Raw genomic sequence first — 13178 nt, forward strand, 5'->3', positions numbered from 1 at the left:
CTGAGCAGGTGGAAAACCTGCTCAGGCAGCTGGTTGAACTGAGAGAAGAGGTAGAAAGATTGAGAACGATCAGAAAGTGTGAAAGCGAGGTAGATTGGTGGAGCCACACTCTGAGCCAAAGGCAGCAGGAAGAGACTCTACAAGAAGTGGAGAACCCCCTCCCCTCTTGTCACCAGGCCAAAGGCAGGGACATAAGGGACAAGGGGGAATGGAGAGAGGTCCCTCCTCGGAGAGGCAAGAGAAAACCTTCTCCTCACCTTCCCAGTTGCCACTGTACAATAGGTATGGGTCTTTGGGACTTGACAGCCAGGTGAATGAAGATGGAGATAAGGATCCATCCAGTGAGTCGCCCACGGCTTGTCACTCATCCCCACATCTTATGACTTCTTCAACTAAGAAGGAGGGTAATTGTAGTAGGCGACTCTCTTCTGAGGGGAACACAGGGGCCCATTTGTCTACCAGACCCATCCCACAGGGAAGTCTGTTGCCTCCCTGGGGCTCGGGTTAGAGATGTTAAAAGGAAGCTCACTGCTCTGGTGCAGCCCTCTGATTATTACCCTTTGTTAGTTATCCAGGTTGGTAATGATGAGGTTGTACAGAGAATTCTAAAGGCAATCAAAAAGGACTTCAAGGCACCGGGGCAACTAGTTGAAGGTTCGGGTGCACAGGTGGTGTTTTCATCAATACCTCAGGTGGTAGGGAAAAACACTGAAAGAGGGTGGAACACACACCTGATTAACACATGGCTCAGAGACTGGTGCCACCGTCGGAATTTTGGGTTCTTTGATCATGGAGAAGTTTATATGGCACCTGGTCTGCTGGTGACAGATGGAGTACATCTGTCTCAAAGGGGAAAAAGGATCCTCACACAGGAGTTGGCGGGCCTCGTTGAAAGGGCTTTAACTAGGCTCGAAGGGGGAAGGGGATAAAACCAGGCTCACTGGAGATGAGCCTAAGGACAGCCTTCAGACTACTGTCCTGCTCGAGGTGGATAATGGTGGTACATGAGGCAATAATAACACAGGGCTCACTAATAAGTTAGTAACCAAGGAAGTGGCCAGGAATGGTCAGATAGCAAGAGTGAAAACTGGTGGCTTAACTCCCTCTCTGAAGTGCTTATATACCAATGCACGGAGTATGGGAAATAAACAGAAGGAGTTGGAGATCTGCCTTAGATTGCATGACTATGATATAGTTGTGATCACTGAAACATGGTGGGACAGCTCCCATGACTGGAATGCTGTCATGGGTGGCTATGTACTATTTAGGAAAGACAGACCAACAAGGCGAGGCGGTGGTGTTGCTCTTTATGTGTGAGAGCAACTGAAATGTATTGAGTTCTGTCCGGGGGGCGGGGTAGAACAGGTTGAAAGCTTGTGGGTAAGCATTAAGGGACATGCAAAGGGGAGTGAAACTGTTGTGGGGGTCTACTATAGACCATCAAACCAAGAAGAAGATGTTGGTGAGGCCTTCTCCAGACAACTGGAGGTAGCCCCTAGAACACACTCCTTGGTACTCATGGGTGACTTTAATCACCCTGATATTTGCTGGGAAGCCCACACAGCTAGACATGTTCAGTCAAAAAGGTTCTTGCAGTGCATCGATGACAACTTCTTAATTCAGGTAGTGGAGGAACCAACGAGAAGAGGTGCACTGCTGGACCTTGTATTAATGAATAAAGAAGGACTAGTTGGAGACATTAAGGCTGGGAACAGCCTTGGCGACAGTGATCACGACATGGTGGAGTTTAGTATTTTACAAGGTAGAAGTAGGGCAATAAGTAGGATTACAAACCTGAACTTCCGCAGGGCCAACTTTGTACTCTTCAAAGATCTACTTGCAGGGATCGCATGGGCTAAGACTCTGGAGGGCAAAGGAGCCCAAGAAAGTTGGCCAATTTTTAAATACCACTTCCTCCAAGCCCAAGATATGTGCGTTCCCTTGAGTAAAAAATCGGGTAGACGTGCTAAGAGACCTGCATGGATGAGCAAGGAGCTTCTGAAGGAAATCTCGCGGAAGAAAGAAATTTACAGTTCGTGGAAGAAGGGTCTTGTCACTTGGGAGAACTACAGGAAAGTTGTCAGGACGTGTAGGAAGGCAACAAGAAAGGCCAAAGCCCTCTTAGAACTAAAAGTGGCAAAGGAAGTAAAAGAGAACAAAAAGGGCTTCTTCAAATATATCAGTAGCAAAAGGAAGAACAGGGAAAGTGTGGGCCCTCTGCTCAGTGAGGCGGCAGCCCTGATAACCGAGGATGCAGAGAAGGCAGAGTTGCTGAATACCTTCTTTGCTTCGGTCTTTAATCCTAAGACCAGCCCTTGTGATCTTCAGACCCTGGATGTAGGAGAGGAAGCCTGGAGGAGGGAAGACTCTCCACTAGTCAGTGAAGACTAGGTTAGTGATCAGTTACGGAAATTGAATACACACAAGTCCATGGGCCCCAATGAGATGCACCCAAGTGTGTTGAGAGAACTGGCTGATGTTGTTACTCTACCACTCTCAATCATTTTCGCAAGATCATGGCAAACAGGAGAGGTGCTTGAGGACTGGAGGAAAACCAATGTCACTCCAGTGTTCAAAAAGGCAAGAAGGAAGATCCAGCAAACTACAGACCACTCAGCCTCACCTCCATCCCCGGAAAAATGATGGAGCACCTCATTCTGGAGGTCATCTCTAAGCAATGGAAAAGAAGAAGGTTATCAGGAGTAGTCAGCATGGATTCACCAAGGGGAAATCATGCTTGACTAACCTGATAGCATTCTATGATGTCATGACTGAATGGGTAGATGCAGGGAGACCAGTGGATGTAGTCTACCTTGACCTTAGCAAGGCGTTTGACACAGTTTCCCATGACATCCTCGTGAGCAAACTTGGGAAGTGTGAGGTAGAAGAACAGACAGTGAGATGGATTAAGAACTGGCTACACAATAGAGCCCAAAGAGTGGTAATCATTGGTGCCAAGTCCAGCTGGAGACCTGTAACTAGTGGAGTCCCCCAGGGATCAGTGCTGGGTCCAGTCCTGTTCAACATCTTCATCAACGACCTTGATGAAGGGACAGAGTGTCTTCTCAGCAAGTTTGCTGATGACAGGAAGCTGAGAGGTTTGGATGATACACCTGAAGGCTGTGCGGCCATTCAGTGTGATTTGGACAGACTGGAGAGCTGGGCAAAGAGGAACCTAATGAGGTTCAACAATAATAAGTGTAATAAAATGCACCAGTACAGGTTAGGAAGCGATCTGCTAGAGAGCAGCTCCGTGGAAAAGGACCTTGGAGTCCTGGTGGACAACAAGTTATCCATGGGACAGCAATGTGCCCTTGTGGCCAAGAAGGCCACTGGTATCCTGGGGTGCATTAAGAAGAGTGTGTCCAGCAGATCGAGGGAGCTCCTCCTCCCCCTCTACTCTACCCTGGTGAGACCTCACCTGGAGTATTGTGTTCAGTTCTGGGCTCCCCAGTTCAAGAGGGACAGAGATCTCCTGGAGAGAGTCCAACGGAGGGCTACGAGGATGATTAAGGGATTGGAACACCTGCCTTATGAGGAAAGGTTGAGAGACCTGGGGCTTTTCGGTCTGGAGAAGAGGAGACTGAGAGGGGATCTGATTAATGTGTATAAATATATGAGGGCTGGGTGTCAAGAGGAAAGGGACAACCTCTTTTCACTTGTGCCCTGCGATAGGACAAGGAGCAATGGATGCAAACTAGAGCACAGGAAGTTCAACCTCCACATGAGGAAGAGCTTCTTTACCGTAACAGTTACAGAGCACTGGAACAAGATCCCCAGAGAGGTTGTGGAGTCTTCTCTGGAGACTTTCAAGACCCGTCTGGATGTGTTCCTGTGTAACCTGCCCTAGATCGGTCCTGCTCTGGCAGGGGGGTTGGACTCGATGATCTCCAGAGGTCCCTTCCAACCCCTAACATTCTGTGTTTCTATGTTTCTATATTCCAGTCTTTTAGAAAAGAGTGGTTAAATCTCACGTCTGAAACAGAATGTGTTGAAGGGGAATGCTACACTGACAGCCCTTGAACTGTCTATAAATGAAGTAACATCATAAATGTCTAAGACAATGAAAGCCAACAGGGTTGAATCTGAAATACAGGCTGAATATGTAAAAGTGTAATAAAATTTTCAAACCAAAGACTATTTAAAGAGTCTGCCATGAAGATGTAATTAACTCAGTCTGATCCAAAATTAGGTTCCCCTTATAGGACTCCTCCAACCTTGAGGAAAGTATATAGTCTCTAGAGCAATTAAAAGATTCAAAGAAGATTTCTTCAAACTGTCATCAATTACTATCTCTCCACCCAGCCTTTTTCTCTTCTGAAATAGAAATATGTCTCTGAATATATACTCCTGATTTTACATATGATCTATTAAACCTATGCAGCAAATGTACTCTTAAATCACACTGTAATCTCAGAGTTCTGCATATTTTCCTGCATACTGGAATGCAAGATTTCAGAGAGTACAGTGGAATTATTGATCTGTTTAGTGTTAGGAAAGCTATTGATTATGTGGTGTTGTGAGCTTATGTAAGCATAAATTGACCTTGCAGGGTATTTTATTTGTGTTTCAACTGTGGTTCCTTGCAGTACACAGATGTGTTAAGCAATACTGTTACATATGCTAGAGTGTAGCACACTACAAATTAATCTCTTTAAGGAGTGGGATTTTATAATCTGCAGGAATGTTTAACACACACTTTTCAGAAGAGAGATTAAAGTGGGAAAAGGGTAATAGAGGTCGAGTGGAATAAAAAGCAGGAGGGGAAATTACAGGACTAGGAAAATGCATTGATCTTTTAACTATTCAAGACCTGGAGTTCTTTTTTTAAAGTAGCAATGTTTTCTTTTAAAAGAAGTTTAAAAAATTTTAGTGGGGTGGAGCAGCATGCCAGCTAAACTGCAGTGTAACATCAGGGGTTTTAAAACTGCACTTACACCTAGGAATTTCCTTCTCCCTTCATTATCATATGCAAATAAGGTTTGTCAGGAATGGTATTTCCATGGGTATCCACAGCTCACATAGGGCTATTCCAGTATGAAAGCACTCCCGAAGAACTGTTGCATTGCTTTGCCAGGCTCCAAACTCAGCGAGACAGCACAGAAATACAATGCCCAGAGGCTCCTCTGAAACACAGCATCTTCTCAGCCTTTCTCCATGTCTTCCTTCCCCTCCCTCCCAGTTATTTTGAGGGCTGTTGTAGCATTTGTCAGCTTCCAGCAAAAACAGGCATCGCAACAATTTGGAAAACCTGCAGATTATTTGCCACCATGGATGTATAGCCCAAATGGGAATAAATCAAGCTTAAAAGTCTGCAGAGCAAAGAGATGTGGAGGTGTAAAAAACAATTACAGCCTGCACGCAATTGGGCTCTGTAATTTGTTGCACTAATGAAACATTTCTTTTAAGTGGAAAACCTTTGAAGAATACTAATATAAGAATTAATATTCAGGTTACCTAGGGAACCTGAGACTCTACTGACTGCCTTTGCAAAGGAAGCTACCCAGCATGGCTTTTTTTTCCTGGAGCTTTAAGAATGACTCTTCCAGGCAGCGGTGAGATTATTTCCCCTCTCTTTCCAAGTGTGTACCAATCCTCTCTTATAACCAAGAAATCCACGGACTTGCTTTGCCTAAAACAAGTTAGAGCTGATGTAAATCTAAAAAGGGAGGAAGAATTCAGGTGGGCTTAGAAACAAAGGAATAATGTGGAGATGCTAGATGATTGTAGAGCCATAAAGAACAAAAGAAATAAAAAAAACAAGAGAACCACAGCTGAATTTCATAAAGGAAAGGTCTGAAAAAAAATACTTAAATAGTTCTCTATATGTCAGCAGCAGTAAAGATTGGAGAAGATTTTCCCTAAATCACTGTTAGTAGGATGCCATTTACACCACTTCTGGTGTAGGTATATCAACTTTGAAGGTGATATACCTAACACACCATCTACTGTGAAGTTAGGTAAAACCTCTTTAGCAATGGCTGACAAACACTAATGTGGGGCACAATAAATCTTAACTAGATTGCAAGAGCAGTGAACTAAGTGCTTGCACTTGCTGCTCTGGGGGCAGCCAAAATCTAGCAGTGCTGATGTCACCATTACAGATACTGAAATAAGTGAAGGGCCAGGAGACTGGTTCCCTGACAGAGGCTGGACAAAAATCCACCAGAGAAGAGTGACTGAGGATATGGGAGGCATTAAAGAGAACATCATGGCTTGTACTTGCCTCATGATTCTTCTCGATTTTGAGAAATGCACAGGTAAACATCACGTAGCTGCCAAGAACCACTGACCACTGCCACATAGCAACCTAGCCAAGTGCACGGGAGCGTGCACAGCATAGCAGCTTTAGAGCAAGCCCTTTGGAAAAGGGTAGCTCTCCGACAACAAATGGACACAGTTTGCACAGCTGCATGGCAAAGCTGAGCTAGGTAGTAGAGGGTCAACCTGGAATCCTGCACTCTGCTTTTTGTACAATGGGTTGGCAAAAACACGGTGGTTTGTGCCACGCATGGCTGTCAACTGTAACCCTTTTGCCAAATACAAAGACAAGTATTTCTTTCCTGCGTTGCACTTCTAATCCATATTCTTTTATTTGCCCTGGATCTGCTAGGAGCGAGGCTTACAAAGAGAATTGATGTGTACTCATTGGCACACAGTGCTGTCTTCTAGGAACATAAGAGTTACTGGCTCAGATCACATATTCATTCACTCCACTACCAGTATGATGGTAGCCAACAGCAGAAGCTGCAAAGGCAAACACAAGAAAGCTTCTCTGAGAAATTCACTACCCCCACGGGAAGCTGCTTTTGAACCTTATTAATTAGAGGTTAGTTTATGCCCTGGAGCATAAGACATTAAATCCCTTATAAATATGCATGCCTGTACTTCAGAACTTCAGGATAATACAGAGATGTCATACAGTTGACACAATGCCTGAGAAGCATGCAAGTGTACACTCCATTTAACAGATGGGCAAACAGGGAAAGAAGTCAAGCAGCTTCTCTGCAGTCTAGTCAGCAGGCGGACTTCTGGTGGCACTGGCAGGTGAATAATATGACACAGGCAGCTTCAAGCCCTCCTCCTGAAGGTGGCTAGATGTACTACCCAATTCCTGTTGCGCAGCCCCTCCGAGATTAATTCCCTCTTCTGCAAAATGGGTGTGTTTATCTACCTACTTAATGAGATTTTTAGAACTGAATAATATTTGTATTACACAACTATTATGCATTACTGACACTAGGCAAAGTTAGAAAAAGGAAGAGATGTACTGCCAAGGGATTATTAATTCATTTATTTCATCACATTTCTAGAAGTTTTGTTCCCCACAGAGCTCTGTCAATGTATCATTTCTCAGCTAGAGCGTCCTTGCAAAGCTAGTTCCCACCTCTTGTGCTTAAGTCTGATAAATAAGTTTGGGAGTGCTGTAAGCATGGACTGTATACAGATTTCAGTAAACTTTACACTGAATTTTTTTTTCTCTTTTTTTTAATCTTTTTTTTTAAAGCCTCTATTGACCACCGGCTAAGAGCCTTGAAGGTCTCCAGTATGGTCTGGGAGCAAAGACAACCGTAAAATTTTAATATCCTACTTCCAGAAAACAACAGAGAGGAGTTTGAAATAACGGGAAAAGAAAGGAGAGACTTATGTAAAACCACACATCTTTTTTAAAAATATCATCTGCAATGCCCTAAACCGAAGTACCAGTCCTTGGTCGTATCAATGGAATTTTTGGATGGTATCAAAACAGATCAAATTTCATAGGGACAGAGTAATATACAGTACCGTCATCAGAATTGCAGCACGGGTTGTATACATATGAACTAGCTAATACTCTGGCTAGTTTGGATGTAAAAAAGCAATGAAACCATAACAGCACAGCCCTTGAATGTCAATTAAGTAATAAGAGTTTGTCCAGCCTGTGCCAAACCATGGGTTTCAAAAGATTTTTTTGCTTGGTATTCGAGCTAAGTTAAAGCTAGCAAGCTCACCTCAATGTAAATACAGTCCACATCTTCTAGGTGGCTTAGTGCACTCCACAGTTTTCACTTTTGAATATTTCCAGTCTGATAATTGGTTGTACAACCCACCCTGACTACTTATGACCGACACTCCTTGCCGAAAGGCAAAGACAGCAAGAGGAAGAGTAAGCATCTTGTACTTAAAAGTCCAACAGTCTCATAGGATGGTTTACATATAGGGTGTCGTGTTTGATTCCCATAGGCCTAGAAGATGTAGAAGAAGTTGGCCCAGTAGAAGGAAGATTGCAGAAGTGATAAATGAAGAAATAAAGCTAGAACAAGGAGTGGTTACTCTGCCACTGACTTGCATACCTAGCACAGCAGCAGAAGTGGCAAATTGCTGGTAAGTAGAGGCTGGTCCATTCAGAAGGAAGAGAAGTTAAAAAAAGATTGGAAAACAAAAACCCTAAATGTAGCGGGGTGAAGAGCAGATGAGAGCAGCTTCACCTCTTGTCAGCTCTGTACAAGACACCTGCCTGTTCTGAAACAGAATGGGCTGCTTCTACAGCTCCTTATCGTGCTCTGGTACCTCTGTGCACAGCTAAAGACTGCCAGAGGTAACTGAAAGTTTCTTATACCTTAACTCTGTGTATTCTCCTTTCTCAGCTTTGGAAAACACCATTAGTCAGTTATGATATAGAGCAGACAGCAATTTATGTTGCACAGAAAGTTTTACCTCCCCCAAAACTACTTCTTCCAAGGGTATCATGCTGAGCATGTGGACATTAAGTTTTCAATGCTAGTTAACCCCAAAGAGTTGGAAGCTAGGTCAGTTTATTTATTTTTAATGACCATGACAGAATCTTTAATTCTGATCCATGTCATAATGTAACTTGAGAGAGTATCTCCCCCTGGAGACAATAGGGTTGGCACAGCAAAGCAGTTCTCTAAACCCAGCATGATGCATTTCCAAATTAGAGTGGAAGCTTTTCAGGGATCACTGTCCCTACTGAGCATGTACTCACGTGCCATCCCGGACAAGGACAGATGTAATCACGTGCTTACATGCTCAGGGGCCATGACATGCAGCGTCAAACCTAATGAGTGTCTTGGGCACTTCTGTAATAGAAGCAATAGCCTTGGGGTAAGAAATATGCTGCTTCATTACACCAGAGTGTCAGTTCAGATGGACAAAATCACAGTACTGAATTTTTTTTAATACTGTCGGGTTTATGTCAGGAATATTTTAATCCATTCTACTTAAGTTGGTTAACTATTCATTATAGTAGAGATAGATGAAATTACTTCATTTGTTTAGTTCTTTTACCCTACTCAGTTTGCACACTTCAATTCAAATAAACAAGAAGAGCCCCAGCATCAAAAGATTAATAGAAACATATAGCTCTGAATGTAGTCTAAAAGCAATACAAAATTATTTTTTCAAAAAGGAAGATTTAAATTTATGGCTTGTTAGACAAATCTAAGGTAAACAGTTTTGCTAAATGAGACAATGAAAACTACCTGAATTTTGCAGATTCTTCTGGTCTTCTTATCCAGGTGCAGTTCTGCAGTTTTGTGACTATGTGAAGATAATAATCTTCTGAATATCTAAAAAAGGCAACAACATCAAACACTAGAATATATATGTATGTATACTTAGAAACAATCTCTAAAACATTTAAATGATGCATGTATTAATAATAATATGCATGGTGCATATATAATAGATTGCTTTTAGAACTCCATGACCTATTTTATTTTTGTAATTTGTAACAGTACTATCCTCATTTAATTAGCATGACCTATTAAACATCACTTCTTAATAGTGATGTCCTAATGAACTTTTCTTTTCTGAAACTTTCAAAAGTACACTGGTTTCAAACACAAATATTTGACCATAAATATCTTAAAGTTATTAGAAATCACCTCAAGTGCAAAAGTCCAAAATAATACAAAAAACTCTTTCTTGTGTTTTAAACTTCAAAAATATTTTGAAATATGGCTCTTACAAGCCAAGATGAAACATTATCCTTCTTATGCCTTTTCTTTCATTTACCTTATAGAGTCCCCAAAGTTCAATTCAATTATCTAAGACTATAGACCAATATTTACAGATGTAAGTTTTCCTTCAAATTATCTCTTAAGTAAAACAAACTGTTGTTTTACATCAACCAGCACTTTGGTTACATTGGACATGTAACCAAAGAGCTTTCTGCTCCTTTTAAACCCTTTCAAGAGATTTAAATTTGTCCATATGTGAAATGCTTCAGAACATGTAAGTCAAAAGAATGGAGACATTTATTCCCTTACTAGTTCAATGTTAATACTTCTCCCATTTGTGCTTGTATCCTAATATAGGTTTTTTAAAAACAATAACTCTGACTTATGAGGAGGATTGGGAGAATGGGAAGAAGAGATGATATGGATGCCATGACTACGAATTCTATGGGACTTGTCTCCAGAAAAGATCTACCTAAAATAAAAGATTATTTTAGAAAAAATGGCTTAGCATTGGCCCAAAACCAAATAATCATGAGTTTATTTAAGCTGGAACATAGAAGTGTGTATTTTGAACAGTTTTACAAGAGTTGGGATGTCAAGAAACCTCACTTGTATTTAAATGGAGCATGAGAATTGATAAAAGGGAATGTAAAAAAGGCTGTGGTGGCTTTCAGCAGCAGAGGTCAACAACCCGAAAGCTTCCTTCTCTCTCTGTGTTCAACATGCTTTTAGTACCACAGCTTTATGGTAACCATTTGAAAAAACAGATCCCTTTTTTTTTGTTTGCTTCATAAAAGTACTGCAGCTGCTAAAGTTAACTTGTTTATCTGCCCCTGAGTAAAATCATGTCCCATTTACACATGGAAAAAGAAATGAAACTTTTAAGAGGAATACTGCATTAGAGCTGGTCTTTGGCTCAAGTTTGCGCCTGTGACAACATGTACTATTTTCATTCTCCAGACTTAGCAAACTCTTAAAGGAATTAGATGATTGTGACTAAATTGATTTTACTGAGTCCTTGCGTAACTGAAAAGAGCCGGAATGAATGGGCAGAAGTGGGAGAAGAGCTAAACTAGTTTCATTGCAGCTGTAGCTGATCTGATCTGGTGCAGTACGTTGTTCCTCCTTCCAGTTCAACTCCACATCTGTTCTCTCCCTTGTGCCACTGCTGGTACTTACTTGACTCCACCTCTGTTTTATTTTGCCAGATTTTGCACCTGCCAAGTGCCTTCATAGACTACTTTAATTCACTATCATGGCAAAAAAATAACCCAGAAGGAAAAAAATATGCATATACATTTTCTTCTTTAGTGTTTTAAACCAGATCAGGAAAGATTCCATCAAACACCACAGCCAGTACAAGCAAGGAGTGATGGGAGCAGTGAACCTGGGAACAAGGCCTTCCTATTTTGGCAGCTGCCTGCTGGTATGTTGTATTAGCAGCCTTGGAACTGCAGCCAGAGAAAATGCAACTACTTTTTTGCTGAAGCTGCTACCTAAATTGGCTCACTCTGGGGTCAGACAAGTGTCAGTACCAGCACAAGGCACGACAGGGAGTGCATCTCGGTGGAGGATGGGATAGAAGCACAGGACTGAAATAGCCTATGCTGATGTTGAATCACTCATCTAGTTTTATTCCTTAAGGCTAAACAATAAATAACTCTTAGATGCTGGGACTTATGGAAAAAATCCAAGAATTCATAGGATAACAGGGCATGAAGAGTTAGGCTATCATTATCTAGGAGAAAAAAATATAGAAAAAGCAAATTCTAGCCTAAAGACACTGATAAGATGAAGATCAGAGTCAGAAACGAAAAGAAAAATTACCGTCAGCTCAGAAAGAAATTGTATGGACTGACAAGTTATTAGCAAGTTACAGGGAAACATTTGGTAAGGAGAAAAATCAAAGCATCATCCATAATCATGCCATCCAGAGGGACCTTGGCAGGCTTGAGAGCTGGGCCTGTGCGAACCACATGAAGTTCAACAAGGCCAAGTGCAAGGTCCTGCACGTGGGCCAGGGCAATCCCAAGGACAAATACAGGCTGGGCGGAGAATGGATTGAGAGAAGCCCTGAGGAAAAGGGCTTGGGGGTGATGGTTGATGAGAAGCTCAACGTGAGCTGGCAATGTGCATTTCAAAAGCAGCATGGCCAGCAGGTTGAGGGAGGTGATTCTGCCCCTTTACTCCGCTCTCGTGAGACCCCACCTGGAGTACTGCGTTCAGCTCTGGGGCCCCCAACAAAAGAAGGACATGGACCTGTTGGAGCGAGTCCAGAGGAGGGCCACGAAGATGATGAGAGGGCTGGAGCACCTCTCCTATGAAGACAGGCTGAGAGAGTAGGGGCTGTTCAGCCTGGAGAAGAGGAGGCTCTAGGGAAACCTCATAGCAGCCTTCCAGTACCTGAAGGGGGCCTACAGGAAAGCAGGAGAGGGGCTTTTTACAAGGGCAAGTAGTGACAGGATGAGGGGGAATGCTTTTAAACTGAAAGAGGGTAGATTTAGATTAGATATTAGGAAGAAATTCTTTACTGTGAGGGTAGTGAGACACTGGAACAGGTTGCCCAGAGAAGTTGTGGCTGCCCCCTCCCTGGCAGTGTTTAAGGCCAGATTGGATGAGTCTTTGAGCAACCTGATCTAGAGGAAAGGTGTCCCTGCCCATGGCAGAGGTGTTGGAACTAGATGATCTTTAATGTCCCTTCCAACCGAAACCATTCTATGATTCATTCTATGGTAATGCTAGTTCTGAGGTCTCTCAGGCCTCACGAGAAACATGAACACTCACTGTCAGAAACTGTAAGGACCTTCTTACACATGTAACAGAAGCTGCATCTAGGGTAAAAACACCAATTACAATGCAAGAACATTGCTGCCTTTCCACTGCTCTCTACCAGATGGAATCACTCTTGCTTGGAGGTATCTAAGCTCGCCAGCTCACCCAGAAAACCACCACTTACTTACAGGTCTTTACAAGGCATAGCACCACCTCTGCTCGCCCTGTGCATCCAGTTTTGCTCCTCTTGTGTCTTACAAAGACACTACAGACTGTCAGAACTCATCTTTGCCAGCGCTGTCACAGCACCACAAGCAGCAGAGACAACCCAGCAGCATGTCCTATGGACACGAGCTCCTGACTGCAGCAGCTCTGCAAGGCAGCCGCCACATCTGCTCACACCGATATTCCATGAAATGAACTCTACTTGAACACAGACAATAT

At 42.7% G+C, this 13178-nt stretch overlaps 1 protein-coding gene across 1 annotated transcript in view; it reads right to left on the reverse strand.

Annotated features, from left to right (window-relative positions):
• Positions 1 to 13178, reverse strand: part of ST8SIA6 (ST8 alpha-N-acetyl-neuraminide alpha-2,8-sialyltransferase 6) — a 49093-nt gene that overhangs the window by 23058 nt on the left and 12857 nt on the right. The window contains exon 4 of the mRNA XM_068405192.1: positions 9483 to 9569. Within this exon, the coding sequence (XP_068261293.1) occupies positions 9483 to 9569 (87 nt within the window). The remainder of the gene's footprint in view (positions 1 to 9482; positions 9570 to 13178) is intronic.

The sequence above is a fragment of the Nyctibius grandis genome, chromosome 7, assembly GCF_013368605.1.
Source record: "Nyctibius grandis isolate bNycGra1 chromosome 7, bNycGra1.pri, whole genome shotgun sequence".
NCBI classification, from domain to species: Eukaryota; Metazoa; Chordata; class Aves; order Nyctibiiformes; family Nyctibiidae; genus Nyctibius; species Nyctibius grandis.